Below are 21,442 nucleotides of genomic sequence, written 5' to 3'. Positions count from 1 at the left end.
ACGAAACTTCAAATATAAAACTGCCCAGACCAAAATCCGCTTAACAAAGACATGGAATCAATTTTCATGAGGTAGATCTAATATAACGATAACAAAAAATGGACGTTTATATTTATTTATAATGTTTGACGCCAAGTGTTCGATATAAGAAAAGAAGCACGTTAAGAGAGAAAGATAACGAGAAACAGGATTATACAATCATTAAGGATCACATAAGAGAATTCGCAAAATAGGGTTGCGACGTAACACAGGTGCGATAAAAACAAAACCCTTTATTATTAACCATTTTTAAATAATTCTTCTGTGAAAAAATACGGAAATTTCATAATAATAATGAATGAACCTTTTTTTAAAGGTATTCGGACTTGTTGTCGAAGTCCACCTCAATGAAACCATTTCACCAAAGCAATTTGCCGAAGTATGTTTCACCGAAGTGGAATGCCATTTTTCCTAAATGGACAATTTATCGAAACTCATTTACCAACCCAGTAAAAAGTCCTGTACTGAATTCATATTAGGTTTGTATTGAATTTATACATGAGCCTGTTTGGTACGAAAATTGGACCATAAATGGGATAAAATTAAAATAAATATGGCCAAATTTTATACCGAATGGGCTCATTTCATAATTGGCCTATATTTGGTACAAGAACTTTTTACTGGGCAAAGGACATCTTGCGCTGAAGCCAGGACATTTCTCCGAGGACATGGAATTTTTTAATTTTCCTTTTAAACGAATAATTTACAAATTATGAGTCGTGATTGTTTATTTTTTTTTTTGATTTAAGGAAAATTACTAATTTTATTCAGTCTTAAGTTCAAAAAAAGATAGCAAATTCGCCATACTCATAAATTTTTGAACCATTTTTATTTTCTTTGTATCGAATCGTTAATGAATATTAATCACCAACATTTTTGGCAAAATGTCTTTCGACGAAATAGGGAAAAAGATTTGGCGAAATATCCTCCTGAAACGCCCATTCGGAGAAACTTCCCTCTGGCGAAGCATACCGTAACCATTTTTTAAGTATTACCTAAGCTTTGATCTTCCATTTATATATTCATATTTCTCGACAAACATTTTCCCTGTGTTTATCCGGGCCAAATTTATAATGACTATCTGAACTCCTCATGAAGAAAACTGGTAGTACGATAATTACGGTAATTAAATATTAATTTCCTTTATTATGTAAACAAATATCAATTATTAAAGTACTAATAATGGATATACAATAATTATTTATTTAAAATGAGTAAAAATTAATAAATAAATGGATAAATATATAAATATATAAATAAATAATTGGCGGATTTACATATGATAAAAATAACTAAATAAACTTTACAAATATCCTTGTTGCGTTATTAAAAGATTGTGTAAATTATCTTTAGAGTTTAAACAGCCGTTTTCTGCAGCTTTTTCATACCAATAAATAGCTTTTTCTACGTTTTTTTCAGTACCTTCACCTTGTTCATATAAAGATGCAATGCTTCTTTGTGCATCAACATTTCCTCCTTCAGCAGCAATTTTATATGAATCAAATGCTTTTTCTTTATTAATATCAATTTCAAATCCATTGTTATAAATATGTCCAAGTTTACAATAAGCATCAATAAATCCTTGTTTGGCTGATTTTTTATAAAATTCAAATGCTCTCCTTTCATTTTGACAAACGCCTTTACCCAACTCATAGCATTCGCCTAATTTATACAATGCAATTTTGTTTTCCTCTTCTGCACTCTTATGGTACCAATAATTAACTTTATCCATATCACTTATTGCGTTTTCTAAATTATTTGGTACATTTCTACCAGCTGCTTCATTAAATAATTCAAATCCTTTTTCTTTATTGACCTCCGTCCCAATACCATTTACATAGTAATACCCAAGTATAAATTTTGCGCCCACATATCCATTTTTGGATGATTCTTTATAGTATTCGAATGCTTTAGTTTCGTCTATATCCACACCATTTCCTAATTCATAACATTCAGCCAAATTATATCTTGCAAGGCTACTTCCATTTTCTGATGCTTTCTCAAGCCAATAAACAGCATTTTTTAAATTCTTTTTCGTTCCATAACCACAATTATATAAAAAGCCAAGTTTAACTTGAGATTCTAAATATCCTCCTTCGGCTGATTTTTTATAATACTCAAATGCTTTAATTTCATTTTTTTCAAAAAATTCATAATAAAAGCCTAGATTATATTGTGCCATAATGGATCCACCTTCTGCTGCTTTATTATACCAAAACATAGCCTTTTCCGGATCTTTTACTAATACTCCAATTCCATTTTGGTAATAATAACCAACATTTGTTTGTGCATTTACATTTCCTCCTTTAGCAGCTTTCAAATACCATTCAAAAGATTCATAATCGTCTTTAGATGTTCCAATTCCATTTTTATAACATTCACCTAAATTATTTTGTGCATCTACATTTCCTCCTTCAGCAGCTTTCATATACCATTTAAATGCCCTACAACTGTCATCGAGAGTTCCAATACCATTTTGATAATAATAACCTATTTTAGTTTGTGCATTTGAATCTCCTCTTTTAGCAGCTTTCAAATACCATTCAAATGATTTACTTTCATTTTTAGGTGTTCCAATTCCATTTATATAAAAATTTCCTAAAATACTTTCTACATCTAAAATTCCTCCTTTAGCAGCTTTAATATACCATTTAAATGCTTCATTGTCATCTTTGGATATTCCAATTCCATTTTGATAATAATAACCTAATCTATATTGTGCACATGAATACTCTCCTTTAGCGGATTTAAGATACCATTCAAAAGCTTTTTTGTAATCTTTATTTATCCCATTCCCGCTTTGGTAACAAACACCCAAATTATATTGTGCATATGAATCTCCATTATTAGCTGCTTTCAAGTACCATTCAAATGCTTTATTTTCATCTTTTGTAATTCCAATTCCATTTTGGTAACAATAACCTAAATTATTTTGTGCGCCAGAATTTCCTCCTTCTGCTGATTTTAAATAAAGTCCAAATGCTTTAAATATATCTTTTTTTTTACCTATTCCATATTGATAACAGTAGCCTAAATTATTTAAATCTATTGATTCTTTCTTTTTAATATAGTCTATTTGATTTTCGTTATGTTCATCGTTATCTTGTAATTCAAAATAATTTTCCATAACACTTATCTCATCTTTACATAAATTAATCATTTTTAATCCATTAAAATTTTCAAATTGATTATGTGACATTACATGATTATTTTCCAAACTTCCATATTCTTTTATAATCAAATCTCTTTTATATAAAATTATATCCTTATAATAATAAATTGATAATAAAAATTTTGAAATAATGATATTAAGTAATTGATAAATAGAAAATAATTTTTTATTTTCATCTTTTTCATATTTATCAATTGATAATTTATAATATTTAAAAGATTTATCTTTATTAATTAAATTATAATTATCTATGATACCAATATCATTATCATAAAAAAATCCTATTAAACTTGAGAACCAATTTTCATTTTCTTCATGATTTTCCATTAATTTTAAAATTTTTTCAGAATTTTTATTATTATTATCAAAAAATTCTTGTATCCATTCCGTTAAGATATTTTCAATACTAGTATAATTATCGATTTTTATAATTTGACGATAAAATTCTTTTAAAAAATCTTTTAAGAAATTTTCGTCTTCGCTTGATGAAATATTATTATTATTATTTAAAGGCATTTTTTGTTTTTTCGAGTAAAAGTTTTTTTTTTTTATGAAATAATAGTTAAAATAAACAAAAATTAAAATAGTGGTGAGACTGATGTGCACCAATAAAATTACGTATTGATGTTACACTTTCCTTAAAATATACAATAATCGGGGATCATCGTAAAAGCGAATGAGGTGATACGAGTACACGACGGATCATTAAATGAATTAGTAATTAAAAGGAAATGAAAAGTCGTACGACGCAATGATTTATTTCTATTGGTATTTTACAGGAAATTTGAAGCTTTATTATTTGTTTATTCCCTATCAAAAAGTTGATTCGTGCTTATATATTCAATGTTTTATATTCTGTCGATCATTTCTGTCGATCATTTAGCAATATCATACGATATAATGAATAATATTCGAATAAAAATTATTTTTTTTTTGTTTATTTGTTTGATAATTCTTAAATTTAAATAACCATTATCCTGTTATTGAATAATTAGGGAACTTTTGTTAACTTTATTTTTAAAAATTTTTTTTTTAAAATTTTGATCTTTTATAAAATGAGGTTCTTTTTACCGCAGTAAAAATGTAAAATACTTTTTTTCCGCGTTAGCACTGACTAAAATACCCCAGGTCTGAATCAATTTACCCAATTTATAACATGGATTTATAGCAGGGGTAATGTCCATCCCAGCATATGAAATATTTAAACCTGGTTTATAATAATCGTCGAATCAAATAGATCCACATATTACAGCGTGGGACAAAAAAATTTAACATGAGATCACGTGATATATTTGCGTATCCCAGCGAACGAAAAAAAGTTAACATATTAATACAACTGTACAATATTGTAATCTGTCTCACGGTACACAGTATTTTCTCATTGGTTGTTGAATTAATATTAATTACCATCTACAGAATTCTTGTATTCTTTCATGGAATTCTTTTATTCTCTTATGGAATTCTTATACAAAAGTATATATACACTAGAAAGTCTGGAACAATTAATGAATTATTATCATAAAATTGATAAAATTGGCTTTTTAATATCAGATAAAATATCATTTAAGTAGACGGGCACAAAACTCAAAACGTAAAATAAACATGTATAAAAAATGTAATGAATGTAACAGAGAAAGAAGAGTTGTTGATAAAGGTCAACAAATTTGTCTCATTTGTTATAAAATAAAGACAATGCTTAAATCAAGCGGAAACAAAGTTATTGATGATTTTATCAGATACACTCAAAGTGATTATTCTATTATGGTAGGAGGTAAAATGGAGTTTATTCCTTATGAACAATTTAACAATATAGAATTTATTGCTGAAGGAGGATTTAGTAAAATTTATAAGGCCACTTGGGTTGATGGACCAATTGAATGGTACTTTTTTAAGCGTAGTGCTGATTATATTTTTCGTAAGAATTATTATATGGTTGCTCTAAAAAAACTTAATAATTCTAAAAATATCACCTCCAAGGAATTGAATGAGGTACAGTACATAGCATAGTACAATATTTTAATTTAATGATGATAATAAATTGATTTTTTTTTTAGCTAAAGTTATTTTATCAGATTGTTTCAAATAGTTACACAACGAGTTATGTTTGTGAATATTTTGGAATTACTCAAGAACCTGTTAACAAAGATATCATAATTGTTATGCCATATTATAATTCAGGCGATTTGATGCATTATTTAAGTAATGATTTTTATAATATTAGTTGGTTTATAAAATTATGTCGATTGTATAACATAATAGTAGGACTTAAAAATATTCATGAAGCAAAAATTATTCACAGAGATTTACACAGTGGAAATATCTTTTTTAGTAAACATTTTGCGTGTATAGGTGATCTGGGAATAAGCAAATCTGCAACTGAATTTACAGATAATAATGAGAATTATGGTATTATTCCTTATATGGCACCAGAGATTTTTCAAGGACAAAAATATACAGAAGCTTCAGATGTATATAGTTTTGGAATGATTATGTGGGAGTTTATGACAGGAAGAAGACCTTTTTGGAATGAAAATCATGATACAGAACTTATAATTAACATATGTGACGGATTAAGACCACCAATTGTTACAAATGCACCTGAAGGATATATTGAATTAATGAAAGATTGCTGGCATTCCGATCCGAAGAAAAGACCATCAGCTATTGTTATATATTGGAAGCTTAATAAAATGCGGGATACGGAACGGAAAAATACTGCGACTAAAATTATGGAATCATCAGATATTGGGCCTGTAACGATAAATAATCCAGGTGCTATTTATAAGAGTAGACCTTTAAGTCATTTGATTCAATCTGCAATGTCTTTAAGGAGTTTAAGAAATCAAGCTATCGGTAAGTAATTTTGTGATACTATCAATACACTTGTAATAAAAATTTAAAGCTTTTATTATTTTGAAACAATTATTTAGATCCATTTTATTATTATTGTATGGAAAATAATGAATCATTTACTGGTAATTATTTGGTTATCATTGCTAATATATTATTTATGTAGTATTTTTGATCGCTATTAATTATTATTATTTATTTTAATGCTAAAGATAAAAGAAAGTTTGAAGTTGATTTAGTTGACAAAAATAATAATAAAGACAATGGTACGAAAATTAAACCTTATAAAATTAGCTATTTTTATTATCGCTTAATAGGTTAAATTTTTAAGCTTTAATAAACTCAATAAATAATGAAAGCTTATTTACAATATTTTTTTAAAAAATTATTTAGGCCAAAGTATTAAAAGAAGAAAATTTTTTGGAGAAATAAATAATGGTAAATAAAATTTAATTTAAACAGTCAACATAATTATTTCATAGTTTTAATTAATTAAATCTATTTATTTTTTTTTAGATTACTTTACGAAAGAAATTGAATTAGATATTAATATTAATTCTAATCAACCTAATAATAATGGTAAGTAAATATATTTTTATAAAAATAAGTTAATAATATTTTATCATAAATTTATCTATTTTCTTTAATTCAATAACAGGATATATTAGTTATATTACCAAGGAAATTGAACTTGATATCAACGCTCTTTAAATTATAAATTTTTAAAGCCAATTATATTATATACATATATGAATTATTTTACTGATACCATTATATAAGACAAAATACAAATATTTTTTAAATTTGAATCGTGTATTTTATTATCGACTTAATTATTTTTGATTTTTGTATCACGAACTGAGTGAGCTAAATAATATTTGAGTTTATACATGCAAAAAGAAATACATAAGAAAAATTAAAATTGAACAATGAAAGTTACAAAGTCAAAAAAAATTTCAAATTTTATTGTCGTTTGATATCATACAAAAAATAGTCAATTTGTAAAAAAAAAAATGGTTAAAAAATAATTCAAGCGTGAAAACGGGACAAATTCTTATTCCTTGTCATTTAGGTGGTCACATATACTTCGAGGTTTTGTCTGAAAATGGTTTAATGTATAACTGTATATGTTAAGTTCTTACAAAAAAAAACTAGAAATAATTTTTTTTTCATGGAAAAATTTGAATTTGATACGTCTTTCAAAGTAAAATATTGAATTTTTTTTTTCAAGACATTTTTTCAATTTTCAAGCTCAGATATAATCGCATGAAGGAGATTTGAGGAATTAATTTTTGGAACATAATTATTTTTCATTCATATACTCGTAATTAATCAACATTGTAAATATTGTCTTTGAACGCTTTGTAGTTATTTGCAATAAGTAAAATGGATATAATCGATTAATCGATATCGGAATTGACCTTAATTATCCATTAATTATCCATTAATTAATGACAAAAGCTTAAAACCTGTCACGGATGAATCAACTAAAAGCTCTATTTGAGTATAGTTTAAAATTAGCTAGATCATTTATTTTGTAGTATTGTATTTATTCTTAAAAAATAGAAAAATTAGTATTATTTATTTCATGGGGAGTTGGAAATAATAGGGTAATCCCCTGGAGCGTGTCACTCATTAAATATTAACTATTTTAACTATTTTAAACTAAAATTAGTAATTTTCCGGCTATCTATATAAGACCGGGAAATAACTAAACGAAGATTCCCGGTCATTTATAAACTCAGCTAATCACTCGCAATTTTTAAAAATTAGTATGAAGGTGATCATGAGTGACACTTAGTGCGACAGGGGATTATGTAACTTATGTTAAAATCATATTAAAATAAAGCTTTAACTAATTCTAATGATACTAAAATAAACATATTTATTTAATAATGAGTTAAGAAAATCATAAAAAGTTTTCCTATTCTCTCAGATTTTTTAATAATAAAAAACTTTAAAATCGATGATAAAATTTTTATTAATACTTAAATTTCTTTAAGAGAAAAATAAAATTATACCAAATTTTGGCTAAAGTCCAAAACCTTATAATTTACAACTTTACCGCATGTTAAAAACTTGAAAATAAAAAAGTAGTTACTATTTAGTATGTAAGTAGCATGAAATTGTCATCTTACCAAAAGCCCATTAAAATCCTAAAAATACATTAGATTTCGTGTCATTTGTATTTATGGAATATGTTGTTATTTCAGAGTACAAAGTTTTTTTTTAAAAAAAAAAATAGGTCGGCATTAAGATAATCACATTAATAGTGTGTTGTGAAACAAATGTCACGTTTTAAAATTTTATGAATCCTTAATTTTGGCCGATCCTGTAATATGATTGATTCGAATTATTGAATTATCATTGCTTTAATTAGATGAAAGACGTACGTCATTATTTATTTCGTACTACGTATCAGTCGTATCATACTACAATGATGATTTGCAACTATAATTTCCCGATTCAGAAAACCAATATTTAAAGTTAATCCCAATTGCTAGTTGTAAATTTTTTTTTTTTCCAGAAAAAAAAAATAATTATAATGGAAGATAATAATTTTTTATCAAAATTATCACAAAATTTACTTGAAATTTTGGACGATGAAGAATATTATGATATTACAATTGAAGTTGGTAATGACCCTAACGTAAAAATATTTAGAGCTCATATGGTTATTCTAAATTATCGTTCTCCTTATTTGAGAAGAATTTTATCAACAAATAAAAAGAAGAATGATGGAACTTTGGCCCATATTAAATTACCAAATATTTCACCAGAAATTTTTCAAACAATCTTAAGGTTAGAAAAAATTTTATTTTATAAATATAATTGTCAATTTTTATTAAATATTATTATTTTTTTTTTAGATATATTTATGGAGGAAATCTTTCTATGGAGGAATATGATACTTCTGATATTATTAAAATCTTGTTTGCTGCTAATGAACTTAGCCTTCAAGAATTAATTAAATATTTACAATCTTCTTTGATTAAAAATAATGTTAACTGGATTGGGCAGAATTTTAATATGATTTATCAAATGAGCTTTGAAAATAATTCTTTTCTCGAACTTCAAAAGTACTGTACTGACTTAATAACTAAAGAGTCAGATAAGATATTCAAATCATTGGATTTTTCTGATATTTCAGAAAAACTTATTATTTCACTTATTCAAAACGATAATCTTCAAATAAGTGAAGTTCAAGTATGGGAAAATGTTATTAAATGGGGATTAGCTCAAAATCCGGAACTTTCCTCTGATCCCGCAAGTTTATCAAAAGATGATTTCAATGTATTAAAGAATACTTTACAACAATGCATTCCTTTTATTAAATTTTATAATTTAACTTCTAAAGAATTTTCAGATAAAGTTTTACCTTACAAGGAAATTCTATCTGAGGAATTATTTATGGATTTATTAAAAACTTTTTTAAATTTGCATCCTGATAGCAAGCCCATTGATAAATTAAAACATTATAATTCTAATAAATTAAAATATATTGATTCAAAAATCATCACATTTCAACACATTGAATTAATCTCAAAATGGATCGATAAATTAGATATTAAAGATAAGCTGACCTCATCATATGAATTCAAATTAATACTTCGTGGGTCTCGTGATGGGCTTACATCCAATAAATTCCATGAAATCTGTGATAATCAGTCTAATACTTTAACGGTCATTAAAGTTAAGGGCAGTGACGAAATTCTTGGAGGATATAATCCAGTAGAATGGAAATTTCAAGACTATAAGAGTTCATATAATATCACTAAGGATAGCTTTATATTCTCTTTTGAGAATGTTGATAATATCGAAAGACATATCTTAAGTCGTGTAAAGGATGAAAAAACTGCTATATTTAGTGTCAAATATTTTGGTCCATTATTTGGTTCTAATGGTGATGACCTTACCACAAATGGAAAATCGGGTTATTGTAAAGTAAAATCTTATGAAAAACAAATCAGAAAAACTACAGATAATTTTTCTGTAGAAGAATATGAAGTCTTTCAAATTATAAAATGACAATTTTTTTTGTATTCATATAAATTTAAAAAATGATATTTCATATCATTAAATACAATAAATAAATAAAGAAAAGTTTATGTAAGAATCATACGAGTAAAGTGAAATATAAATATTGTAAAAAGTTTTCTAATTTTCATTTTTAACAAAAGGAAGAGCAATATGAATCATCATAGAATTAAAAAGTATAAAACTATATAAATTAAATTATATTAATTACATTATGAATTTATAATAATGTACTATCCCTGTAGTATCCCAGATGTATTACTAAATTAGTTGATAAATTAATAGCCCAAAGCTTATAAATTAAGTTGACGCGAATTATTTTCCTATTGTTATATTGTTACCTGTATCGTTTTCCTAACTAATAAGTAATAATGTTATTCTCAATTTATTAAACAAGTGAATAAGAGCTAAAAGTCACGTAAAAATGAAAATAGATCGCAAAACCAGCCAATCATCTATTAAAGGTTGGTTAGGCTTTTTTTTTATCCAAATGACCAAATTATGTTTCAATTAAATATTAAACGGTCTTTAACATTCCATACTATTCAAAACTGGCACATTTTTAGCTAAGTTATTTCTTGCACTAAAGTAAAAGGCTAAGATAAATGAACGATTGTCAACTTTTGTTTGCATATTGATTTCATATATTTCGCATTTTTATAATGCTAAAATATAATACTACATACCTATGTATTAATCATTAATAATAAATAATTGAAAGGGTTATTGCGATTATCTAGCTAAAGCAAGATGGTAAAGTAGCACCCATCTAACAGCTTTGAGTGTAGTTTTAAATAGAAGAAATTATGATTAACATTTATTATTATTTTATTGACTCGCTTCAAAACATTTTAAGGGATAAAAGAACAAATAATCTTTATTAGAATATAAATATATAGATTGACAATTCTAAGCTAATAATACATAAATAAATACAACAAGATAACTAACAATTAAATAAAGTCACAGAAAACGCCACTTTGCCGACGATATTACCTAATAAAGAGAAAACTTAGTTAGTACAACAATTAACATATAAACAGATTAGACCAAACCAATCTGTATATTTCCAACAGATTTTATATCAAGATTGAAAGATTTTCTTATAAACACTCCTTTCCATATTTTTAACCATAATTTTAATTGGAGTGGCTTTAAATACCTTGATTCGGATCAAAGAACACGCATTCCAGATCATTCTTTCCATTTTTTCTACAAATACAGGCTTCATTTTCGCAAGATTTAAGATACTTTGCTTTGATCTCATTGAATTTTTGTTTCAATAAAATTGGTCCACAATTATTTTCTCCTGTTGAAAGTAAACTAATATATTTTGGCATCAAAGATGTGCAATTTGATTTTAAAGAATTTAATTCAGTCGCTTTTAATGAATTATGTTTTTTCAATCTAAATTTAAGACACTCAAAAGGTAATGTCCCATAAGCATTAGAAGTTGGGAAATTTGAGATGATAAGTGTATAAAAGGTAAAAGTGGGCAAATTAACATAATTATTATCATTCAAACTGTATGAAAATGTGTATCTTCCTATTTTATTTTTTTCTTGAACCTTGAAAAAATGATGTCCAATAACAAGTGAGTTATTTGAAAAACTAAAGTTATTTAATACAGGAATTCCAAAACAAAGGATATCCGAATCATGCTCGAAATCTAAGACTTTTTTATTATCTTTAGATGGTGTACTGGTTAATGCTTCAAATTGATCTTCTAGTACTTCTAGTTGAATATTAAAATCTGAAAGAATGAAATTGAAATTTATATCATAACCAATAATCATCCAATTAACTTTCAAATTGTATTTATGTTTTTTGGGTCCTTTAAAACAATGAATTATTATGCGTGGATGTTCATTTTTATCTGACGGATATTGAATTCTCCAACTAAAAATAACATTTTTTGTTTCTCCTGTATCAACAACAGTTGCAAAGATGTTGCATTTAGCTCTTTCATCTTGAAGTATTTTTGAAATATATTGTGGAATATTTCTTAATTCGAATATTCCTATTTTACCACTCGTATAATTAAAATCAAAATCTTCTGTCTTCAAGTAAAGAATTTTTTTTCCGACTGATAAATAGATACTCTCACGCAAATTATCAGGTAAGAGTTGGAAAATGCTAGTCGGATTTTTGTATTTTACACAATCCCATTTACTATAATCATCCAAAGATTGAGCCCAATCCTTTTCATTAAATTCAAAATTAGAATCCCCTCCAAGTAATTTAAAAAATTCATATTCGAAACTACTAGAATTTCCTTTTGAGTATATTAAAGTATTCTCTACCTTGATTTTTGATGTTCCAGCACCTGCACTCATAGCAGCCTTATTAGCATCTTCTTTAGAATTTTCCGCAAAATTTTTTGACTCTTCAAAATAAGCTCTTCCGCCCAAATTAACTTCCGTTGAAATGAATTGACCAAACTTCTCAGTAATTTTCTTAAATTCCTTAGATTTAATAGCTTCTTCTACTTCTTTTATAAATTCTTCTTTTGGCTCCAATTTATTTAATTTTAAAGATATTTTATTAAGCTCTATGAATTTACAAGTTGAGTTGATCTCTAATTTAGATTTTTCATTCTTTGACCTCCCAAATGATATCCCTAATTTTACAAAATCCTGTACATCAGCGTCTGCAGTAAGAAACAAGTTTGTTTTCATCATTTTATCATCACTCGAACTATATTTAAAGTTTCCTACCCGATAACCATTAGCACCAAATTTTTCCATTTCACAACTCTTTAATTCAAATGCTCTATGATCGGCAATCTCAAATCCATCTAATGTTACAATACGTCCAAAATCTAATTTACGGTTTTCATTTAAAGTTTTCCAATCAGGTTCTAAACTTTTTGTTAAATATAAAGTTTCATCACTTATAATACCATTTAAAGTATAATCATTTTCATCATCTCTTGGTATTTCAACCAACATGTTATTTTTATTTTTTGCAAATAATAATGTATCATCCATTACAGTTTTTTCTTTTAATGTATTACGAATTTCTGATAAATTTTTAGTACGACCTAGCTTAGAAACTAATATACATTTCGATGGTGATTCGGCCGATTCGCCAATTTGAACTTTTACGTCAACTTTATTAAGCCAATCAAGATTAAGAAATTCCATTTTAAAAATTATACATAGAAGAAAAAAATTGTAAACATATAAATATTAGTTAGTTCCAATTGAAACGTAACGCAAAATATTGTACATTAATAACAGATACACGTACAAGTGGCGCAAATGTTAATGTATCAAAATTCCGTGTCGTACAATATTTACTATAAATAGTACTTTAAACGTGGTAGTACAGGTGACATATAATGCGGTCCAATAAAAAACGTAAACATGTAATCACGTGACAATATGACAAAAACACCACAGGGTAGTGTGGTAAGATTTTCCCATATTATAAGACGCACAATAGTCATACAATATAGCGCGAAAAGAATTTTCTTTATTTTTTTATTGTAGCTTATACCTATAAATAATAAGATAATGGATCTTTCAAATGTTGTAGAACTTGATATTAATTATATTGATGTAAGTAACGTAGCCATTTTGATTAATAAATTAATTTTCTTAACGTTTCTTCAATTAAAAGAATATGCAATGATAACAGATAAAGGAAAAAAACTTTCGAATTACTTTAAAATAATGTTATGCGATACTACATGTAAGTATATATTGGTATTACAAAACATAATTGGAGCTATTAAAGAAATTGCGAAATATAATAAACTAAATTTTATTGATACTATGAATAATAATAGAAAATCGTACATATTATGAATTTTTTATTTTTTTTATTTTTTTTTTTATTTATAGTAATTTATTAGATAAATAATGAAAAAACAAAACTATGATGAAATTGACGAACGGTATTTCCATTCTCAGTTTAAATGAAGGAATATTTGGAAATTCCGATGATCAAGAATGTAATTGTGTAATTGTGTATAAATTGTGTAATTGTGTACAAATTGTGTAATTTGTGTAATTCGGATCAGCCAATTTAACCTATTTACATAATTTATTACACACATATATAAATAATATATTCATATATTTTTTTTTTTTAAAAAAAAAATTGGTTAAAAATGTCGAAAGATTTAAATTATTACATTGAATGGTTGGAAAATTCAATTTATAATAAAAATATTATATATTTTGATTATTTGAATTTCACAAATGTAAAGCTAATAGGAAATGGTTCATATGGAAATATCTTTTGTGCGAACTGGGAAAATAATGACACTATTTTTGCTTTGAAAACTTTCAATAATCAAATCTCAATTCTTAAGGAAGTAGTCAAAGAGGTAAAAGAAATTTATAGCTTCTTTTTATGAATGCTTCGCATTTAATCTATTATTTAAATTATATTGATATACTTTTACACATCATAGTTAAAATTACGTCAGCTTATTAACTTTCATGAAAATATATTAGAGTTCTATGGAATTACAAGGATAGAAACTGGTAAGAATAAGTAGATGATAATATATTGTATTTATTTTGAAAAAATAAACTAACTTTTTTTTTTGTTCAGAATTAATGACAAAATATTCTTTAGTTATGGAATATGCTGATGGCGGTACGTTAAATACCTTTTTAAAAGAGCATTTTAATGAGCTTGAATGGGATGATAAATTTAATTTGGCATTGCAATTGACGAGTGCAATATTATATTTGCATGAAAATGGGATAATTCATCGTAATTTGGTAAGATTATCATATTTTACAATTATTTGTTACGATATCATAATTTAATTGATAATTTAACTTTGCTTTTTTAACGCGAATGAAGCATACAGATAATATATTTGTACACCAGAAAAAAATCAAGTTGGCTGATTTTGGTTTGTCGAAGAGAATTTCTGAAGCATCAAATAATACATCAAAAATGGTTGACGTGATACCTTATGTGGATCCGAAAAGCCTTAACAAATACATTGATAATGATCAAAATGAAAATTATAAATTAAACGAAAAATCTGATATTTATAGCATTGGGGTTATTATGTGGCAGATTTCAAGTGGATTTCGACCATTTTACTCTGAAGGTGTAAAATACGATATGACATTAGCATTGGAAATACAAGAAGGGAATAGAGAAGGTATAATCGAGGGCACCCCTCTTTGGTACAGCGATCTATACAAAAGTAAGTTAATATTGTTATTTTATTTATATAATTTTCTTTTAAAAACAAAGAAAAAAAGGAGTAAAGAATATTTTACTATTTTTTATTCAATAGGATGTTGGAAAAGTGAACCAGATGAGCGCCCAAATATACAGGATGTTGTCTCAACTCTTCGAACAATTCCTAAAGAAAATGAATGGATTAACTGGATAGAAGAAACAATTGCTAATAAACACATCAAATATTATGAATACAAATACTTCAGTGAAATTCAAGAAATTGGTATTGGCGGATTTGCTAAAGTTTATCGTGCAAGATGGAAAATGACAGGAAAATATTTTGCTCTAAAGACTTTCTATAATTTTGAAAAAATTAGTGTCAAGGAAATCGTCAATGAGGTAATTACAAGATATATATTTATGAAATTTTTTGGATTATTTTTTTAATTGATATTATAATTATAATTTAGATTGAAATTCATCGTGAAGTTGATTATCATGATAATATTATAAGATTCTATGGAATTACAAAGCCTGAGCTGGGTATGATAATTATTAAACTACTAAATTTAATTAATGTCTCCAAATTTCAACCATATATTCTTTTTATTTTTGCATAATAGATAATCAAAGTGATCAAATGAAAAAATATTATTTAGTCTTTGAATACGCTGATGGTGGATCGCTTCGCCATTATTTAAAAAATAATTTCAAGGATCTTAGTTGGCACGATAAAATTTCTTTTGCTTATCAATTATCTAGTGCTGTTTCATGTTTACACGAAGAAGGAATTGTTCATTGCGACTTGGTAATAGATATAACATATTGTTAAGAAAATTGTCCTATACACTGTATTTAATATCTTATTAATAACTTTATATTTATTGTAGCATTCAAAAAACGTTTTAATTAAACAAAATACAATTAAGCTAGCCGATTTTGGATTATCCAAAAGAATTGACGCATCATATGACACTACAGAACTATATGGCGTGCTTCCCTATTTAGATCCGAAGAGATTTAAACGAAGAAAACCTGATAATGTAATGCAAGATTACATATTGAATGACAAAACTGATGTATACAGCGTTGGGGTGTTATTATGGGAAATCTCAAGCGGTAAACCACCTTTTTATGCTGATAATAAAGCTGAATTAGAGTTCAAAATTTCAGAGGGTTTACGAGAAATACCTGTTCCGGACACACCAAATGATTATGTCAAGCTTTATACAGGTAAAATTTTTTATTATTATGGTTTGCTATTCATTAATGCAATAGTAATTCTCATGATTATTTTATTTATTCTTTAGAATGTTGGGATGGTGAACCAGATAACAGACCGACTATGAATCAAGTAGTTGATAGGTTAAACCCAATTATGTCTCGACAAAATATACTAGTAAAGTCTAATAATGGTAAAATTTATAATTATTATTGTTTTCATTCATTAATGTAAAAGTAATTCTAGTAATCCTTGTTTATTTATTTATTCCTTAGTATGTTTGAAGAGTGTATTTGATAGGTTAAAAACAAATGAGTTTCCAAATTTCCACATTACAGGTAAATAAGAGTTTTAATTTTCATCTGAATAAATTAATTGGTTATAACAATATAACTTTTTTTTTATAGATTCATGGAATCATAAAGCAGATGATCATATTGAACCAACTAGGAATCTAACAAAAACAATTCCAACATCTCATGAAAATACATTAAGTAATCAAGAATTTACAGCTGAACAATCACAAACATTATTAGTTGATAATACATATACTATCGTTTCAGATTTAGTAAAATTATTTGTACGTATAACAAATGAAGGAAAATCTTGTGATCAACGCAACCTAATTCTCCATGATTACTTATCATCATACAATGTCACCAATGAAACAATTTATGAATGGTTAAGCAATAATTATGAGACAAGCTTGGATAATATGTTTTTTATGGGATATTTAAATTTTTCAGGATTTGGCACAATTGATAATGCAATTAACATTGATAATGCAATTAAGTATTTTAAGTCTGCATCACTACAAGAGCATCCTGCTGCTCAATATTATTTAGGAATTTGTTTTGAAAATGGTTTCGGAGTTAATAAGATTGAATCAATTGCGCTTTATTGGTATAAAAAAGCAGCAGATAATAATTTTGCAATTGCACAATACTCTATCGGAAATATTTATCAATTTGGAACTTTTGACAATAGAGATTATAATTTAGCCTTTTATTATTATAATTTAAGTGCATATAATGAATGTTCTTTTGGTTTATATATGTTAGGTTATTGTTATTTAAAAGGTATTGGAATATCTGTTGATGAAAAAATGGCTTTTAATTTATTTTTAAAAGCCGCTAATATGGAGAATAAAGTTGCTCAGTATAATGTTGCAATTTGTTTTGATGATGGTATTTGTGCAATAAAAGATTTTGACATGGCTCTACAGTGGTATAAAAGATCTGCAGATAATGGTTATGATAGAGCTATAGAAAGATTAAATGAATTAAATGAATTATACAAAGACTCACTTTTAGGATATAAAGAAAAGAAAATCGGTAAGTTAATTAATTAATTGTTTATATAATTTAGAAAGAAAATTTTCATTAATTATATCTTATCATAAAAATAGAGAACGTTTCATCAAGTAAACAAGAATTAATACAACGGTGGAAATTAAACCATGGTTTATTGTTGGATGGATGTATACAACCAAGTAAAGAAGCTATTGTTGTTAATAATGGTGATTTGATTGCAAATTTATATAATGGAGAGCCTATAGTTTACACCAATATAAATTATCCTAATTCTTCTATGAATTTGCTTACTTTTATGAATAACGCTAATACTGACTCTAATCTAATGCAGCCTTCTGATGTTTGTATTAATTTTCCAGTTGCTGAAATTACATACAAGGCTGACATATCAGAATTATTTTCAACTTATGCATTTGAGAAATTTGAAGAACTTGATTCAGAAACCAATTCAGATGATATAAAATTGTATAGCCTGTTTGGTCATCTTTATACAAATGAATTTATAGCTGGTGGACAGTTATTTATTAAAGATTTCAATTTAGCTACTCCAAAACAAATTGATATTTTGAAATTTTATTTAATTTGGGCATATAATTCATCCAAAAATAACAATGAATTTCCATTCCATAATGGATTTTTTGATATGCATTTTTTACCAAGAATAGAAACTTCTAATGGTGTAATATTGGATACTCCCAAAAAATTGTATAATTGGCTAAAAAGATTATATCAAGATACAATAATAGATATAATTTCATATAAAAATTTTTGTTCTGTTTTTCAATTAAAAATGATGTCAATTAACTTTTTTAAGGAATCAATAAGTAGTACACCTGAATTAGAATTTGTTTCTCAATTAAAAAAAGAGTCGGATAATTTCATTTCTCAATTAAAAAAGATGCCAGCAGATAGTATAAATGAAAAGCATTCCGGAATTGATAGCTATAAAGAGAGATTAAGCTTAAAAGAATGGATTAATAATGGAATATACATTGATTTAGTAAAATGGATTAAAAGATTTCATTTGCTTCAGGGTTTAATAATTAGTAATTCATATATAATTAAAAATAGTAAAAAGATTGCTGTTGTATTTACTGAAATTCCTAAAGTAATCCTAAGTGATAAATCTTATTTTGAAATATTAAATCCAATAACAGAATTGGAAAATAATTTAATATCCAATAATATTTTTTCTGTTAAAAATATTGAATCCTTTCCATTTATTAAGACTAATGATAATTTTAGTGATAAGAATAATATTCACTTAATAATCAAATGTGAACAATATGAAATAATTATAAATAAGGACTGTATAAAACCTTCAGATGAATTTAATAATTCTTTAGAAAAAGCACTTAGTAGTATGAAACCATTAAATGATTTACAAGATTTATTTAATGAATATGGTCATTTATTCCCCTTAAAAACTATTCTGGGAAAATCACTTAAAAATATTACCACCAGTACTTTTTTTGGTACTTTTGAAAAGATTAATTTAAAATTGCCAACGTCTATTGGATCTTTACATTCGTATTTAGAGAATTTGGATATTTCATATCTTATAACACAAAAAGGAAATGTTATTAAAAAAAATAATCTAGATGAATGGATTCAAAATGCAAATGCAAATAAGGAGTTAGATATTGTTGAAATGAATGAAGTAATTTCCTTTTATGATATTCTTAACTTGGAACAAAAGAGAAAAATTGACATTGCATTAAATAATAATAATCAAGATAATTATAAAATCATAATGACAGGAATTAAGAAACTAAAGGATTTAAATAATATTAATACTGAACACTATAAGCGAATAAATATAGATCCGCCATTAAAAAATGAAAATTATGAAGTATTTGGGTCAATTGTTGCAGAAAATAATTTGAAGATAAATGGGTTTATAAAGTTTGGATTATATGATGTTAATGGATTTTCTGCCATAATAGATACATCAAATAATGAAAATATCAATATTTCAGAATGTTATATTTTATGGATTATTATTGGAAATCCTTTAAAATTATCAGTTTATAGTCCAAATAATCGAGAATTTCAAGTCGATCACATCAAAGAATCTATTACCTTAAAACCTAATGAGTCAACTTACAGCGTTAAAACTTCGTTTCCTTTATCTCGAGAATACACTGTGCTTATTAATGCAAATTTCTCAATGACAGATTATGAATACAACATAATTAAATTAACTGGATGGTCATATAATTCCATTGATATTGAAATAAAATCAACATATGAGAATCCAATTATAGATTTACATATCTGTATATTACATTCGGATTGCAAAAGTTTAAAATTGATAACATGCAAATGAATTGTTTGCTAGATTCATTTGGATATGTTTTAACTGAAAAAAATTTGAATAAAGACTTATTCTATAGGATTGATAAATTTGATGATATCAAAAATGTTGTTAAACAATCCTTCATGGATGATGATGTTAAAGTGCTAATTTCAAAAGGTAATTTTTCTTGTATATAACAGATAGTTAACTTATTCCTATCAATATAACTATATTAACTTTATCTCATGAATTTTCAAGCTGAAAAAGTTGTGCCTATATCAGGTAAAATAAACTTGTTTACAAATTTATTAGGAACCCGAGTAATAGATCAGAATTATGATCTGCACGTTATATTTGTTCATTCTAATCTATATTGTTACCTTTATTTGTATTGCTCGCTAATTTATTTAATTAATTCATTCTTTTAATACTAAAATAACTTGCCTAATTATTATTATGAATTTCAAAAACTGAAAATAATTTTATATCAGGTAAAAATAAAAATATTAGTCTTAGTTTTATCAACAATTTTAATTTTGAATCATGTTTCATCACAGAGATTGAACCTGCTCTTACCAAATTCTATGATAATAGTGGTAACTATTTATATATTTGTATAACATTTACTATAGTATATAGACTAACTTTATTTAACGTTAAACTAAATATATTTTAGCAGAATGTTTGGACTGTGCGATCTGAACTACTAGTTCAATATAATTTTAAGAGTAACGCACTTTTTCAATGATTATTCCTATTATTTCGCTTTCATACCAAGCTCAGAGAAAACTTTGAATACTTAGGTATAAACAACTTTGTGACTGGGAAATGTCTTAGAGCATTACAATGAAATATAAAAGATAATCACGGCAACCTACATCTTACCCTCCCGTTACAGCTTACGAAAATATAAGTAAACAAGAATGGTTATTTAGGACTCCGAAATATATATAAAAAGGTAATGTTAAGCCAGTTCTTTATCGTTTACAAACGTAAACAAAAGGAGAAGGGTAAGCTATGTGTGTACAATCAATAAATAAACTCTATGTAAAAATACTTAATAAACAATCCAATCAGACGTGTAGTATAGCACTTTACGTCGGCATATACTCACAACACGAATAAAGGATTAAACAAAAATCATATTTACTTTTACACTTAAACAATGTGCACCAAACAATAGTTTATTTATTATATTCAAAAAAACCCTCTTTTATTAGAAAACTCCATTGAACTTACTTTCGTTCTGCTACAAATGCTTCACTATTTATAATTATTTTACTCTAATTAATTAGATCTAACATATAATACATAGTTACTATGTTGACATATTGGACATGTTTGACATATTT

General features: G+C 25.9%; 5 protein-coding genes across 5 annotated transcripts; 3 read left to right on the top strand and 2 right to left on the bottom strand.

Moving 5' to 3' along the window:
• Positions 1-1,165: 1,165 nt before the first annotated feature.
• On the bottom strand, positions 1,166-3,727 carry OCT59_020908 (uncharacterized protein; the record flags this gene model as incomplete). Its single annotated transcript, XM_066149486.1, has 1 exon — positions 1,166-3,727. One exon carries the CDS (start codon positions 3,725-3,727, stop codon positions 1,343-1,345), a length of 2,385 nt encoding a protein of 794 aa, XP_065990386.1. The 3' UTR covers positions 1,166-1,342.
• Positions 3,728-4,813: 1,086 nt separating this feature from the next.
• Positions 4,814-5,218, top strand: OCT59_020907 (uncharacterized protein; the record flags this gene model as incomplete). Its single annotated transcript, XM_066149485.1, has 1 exon — positions 4,814-5,218. The coding sequence occupies one exon, from the start codon at positions 4,814-4,816 to the stop codon at positions 5,216-5,218; it is 405 nt and encodes a 134-aa protein (XP_065990385.1).
• Positions 5,219-8,591: 3,373 nt separating this feature from the next.
• On the top strand, positions 8,592-10,173 carry OCT59_020906 (uncharacterized protein). Its single transcript, XM_066149484.1, has 2 exons — positions 8,592-8,863; positions 8,932-10,173. Exons 1-2 carry the CDS (start codon positions 8,607-8,609, stop codon positions 10,088-10,090), a joined length of 1,416 nt encoding a protein of 471 aa, XP_065990384.1. The 5' UTR covers positions 8,592-8,606; the 3' UTR covers positions 10,091-10,173.
• Positions 10,174-11,253: 1,080 nt separating this feature from the next.
• On the bottom strand, positions 11,254-13,245 carry OCT59_020905 (uncharacterized protein; the record flags this gene model as incomplete). Its single annotated transcript, XM_025331916.2, has 1 exon — positions 11,254-13,245. One exon carries the CDS (start codon positions 13,243-13,245, stop codon positions 11,254-11,256), a length of 1,992 nt encoding a protein of 663 aa, XP_025180338.1.
• Positions 13,246-14,216: 971 nt separating this feature from the next.
• On the top strand, positions 14,217-20,792 carry OCT59_020904 (uncharacterized protein; the record flags this gene model as incomplete). Its single annotated transcript, XM_025316549.2, has 16 exons — positions 14,217-14,435; positions 14,523-14,595; positions 14,666-14,838; positions 14,924-15,278; positions 15,372-15,655; positions 15,727-15,799; positions 15,880-16,064; positions 16,147-16,489; positions 16,567-16,671; positions 16,754-16,816; positions 16,886-17,812; positions 17,887-20,070; positions 20,133-20,267; positions 20,349-20,372; positions 20,648-20,686; positions 20,767-20,792. 16 exons carry the CDS (start codon positions 14,217-14,219, stop codon positions 20,790-20,792), a joined length of 5,208 nt encoding a protein of 1,735 aa, XP_025180340.2.
• Positions 20,793-21,442: the final 650 nt, after the last annotated feature.

The sequence above is a fragment of the Rhizophagus irregularis genome, chromosome 3 (assembly GCF_026210795.1).
Source record: "Rhizophagus irregularis chromosome 3, complete sequence".
Lineage (NCBI taxonomy): Eukaryota > Fungi > Glomeromycota > Glomeromycetes > Glomerales > Glomeraceae > Rhizophagus > Rhizophagus irregularis.
The sequence above is the reverse complement of the archived record's forward strand: the minus strand, read 5'-3'. Positions and strand labels throughout refer to the sequence as shown.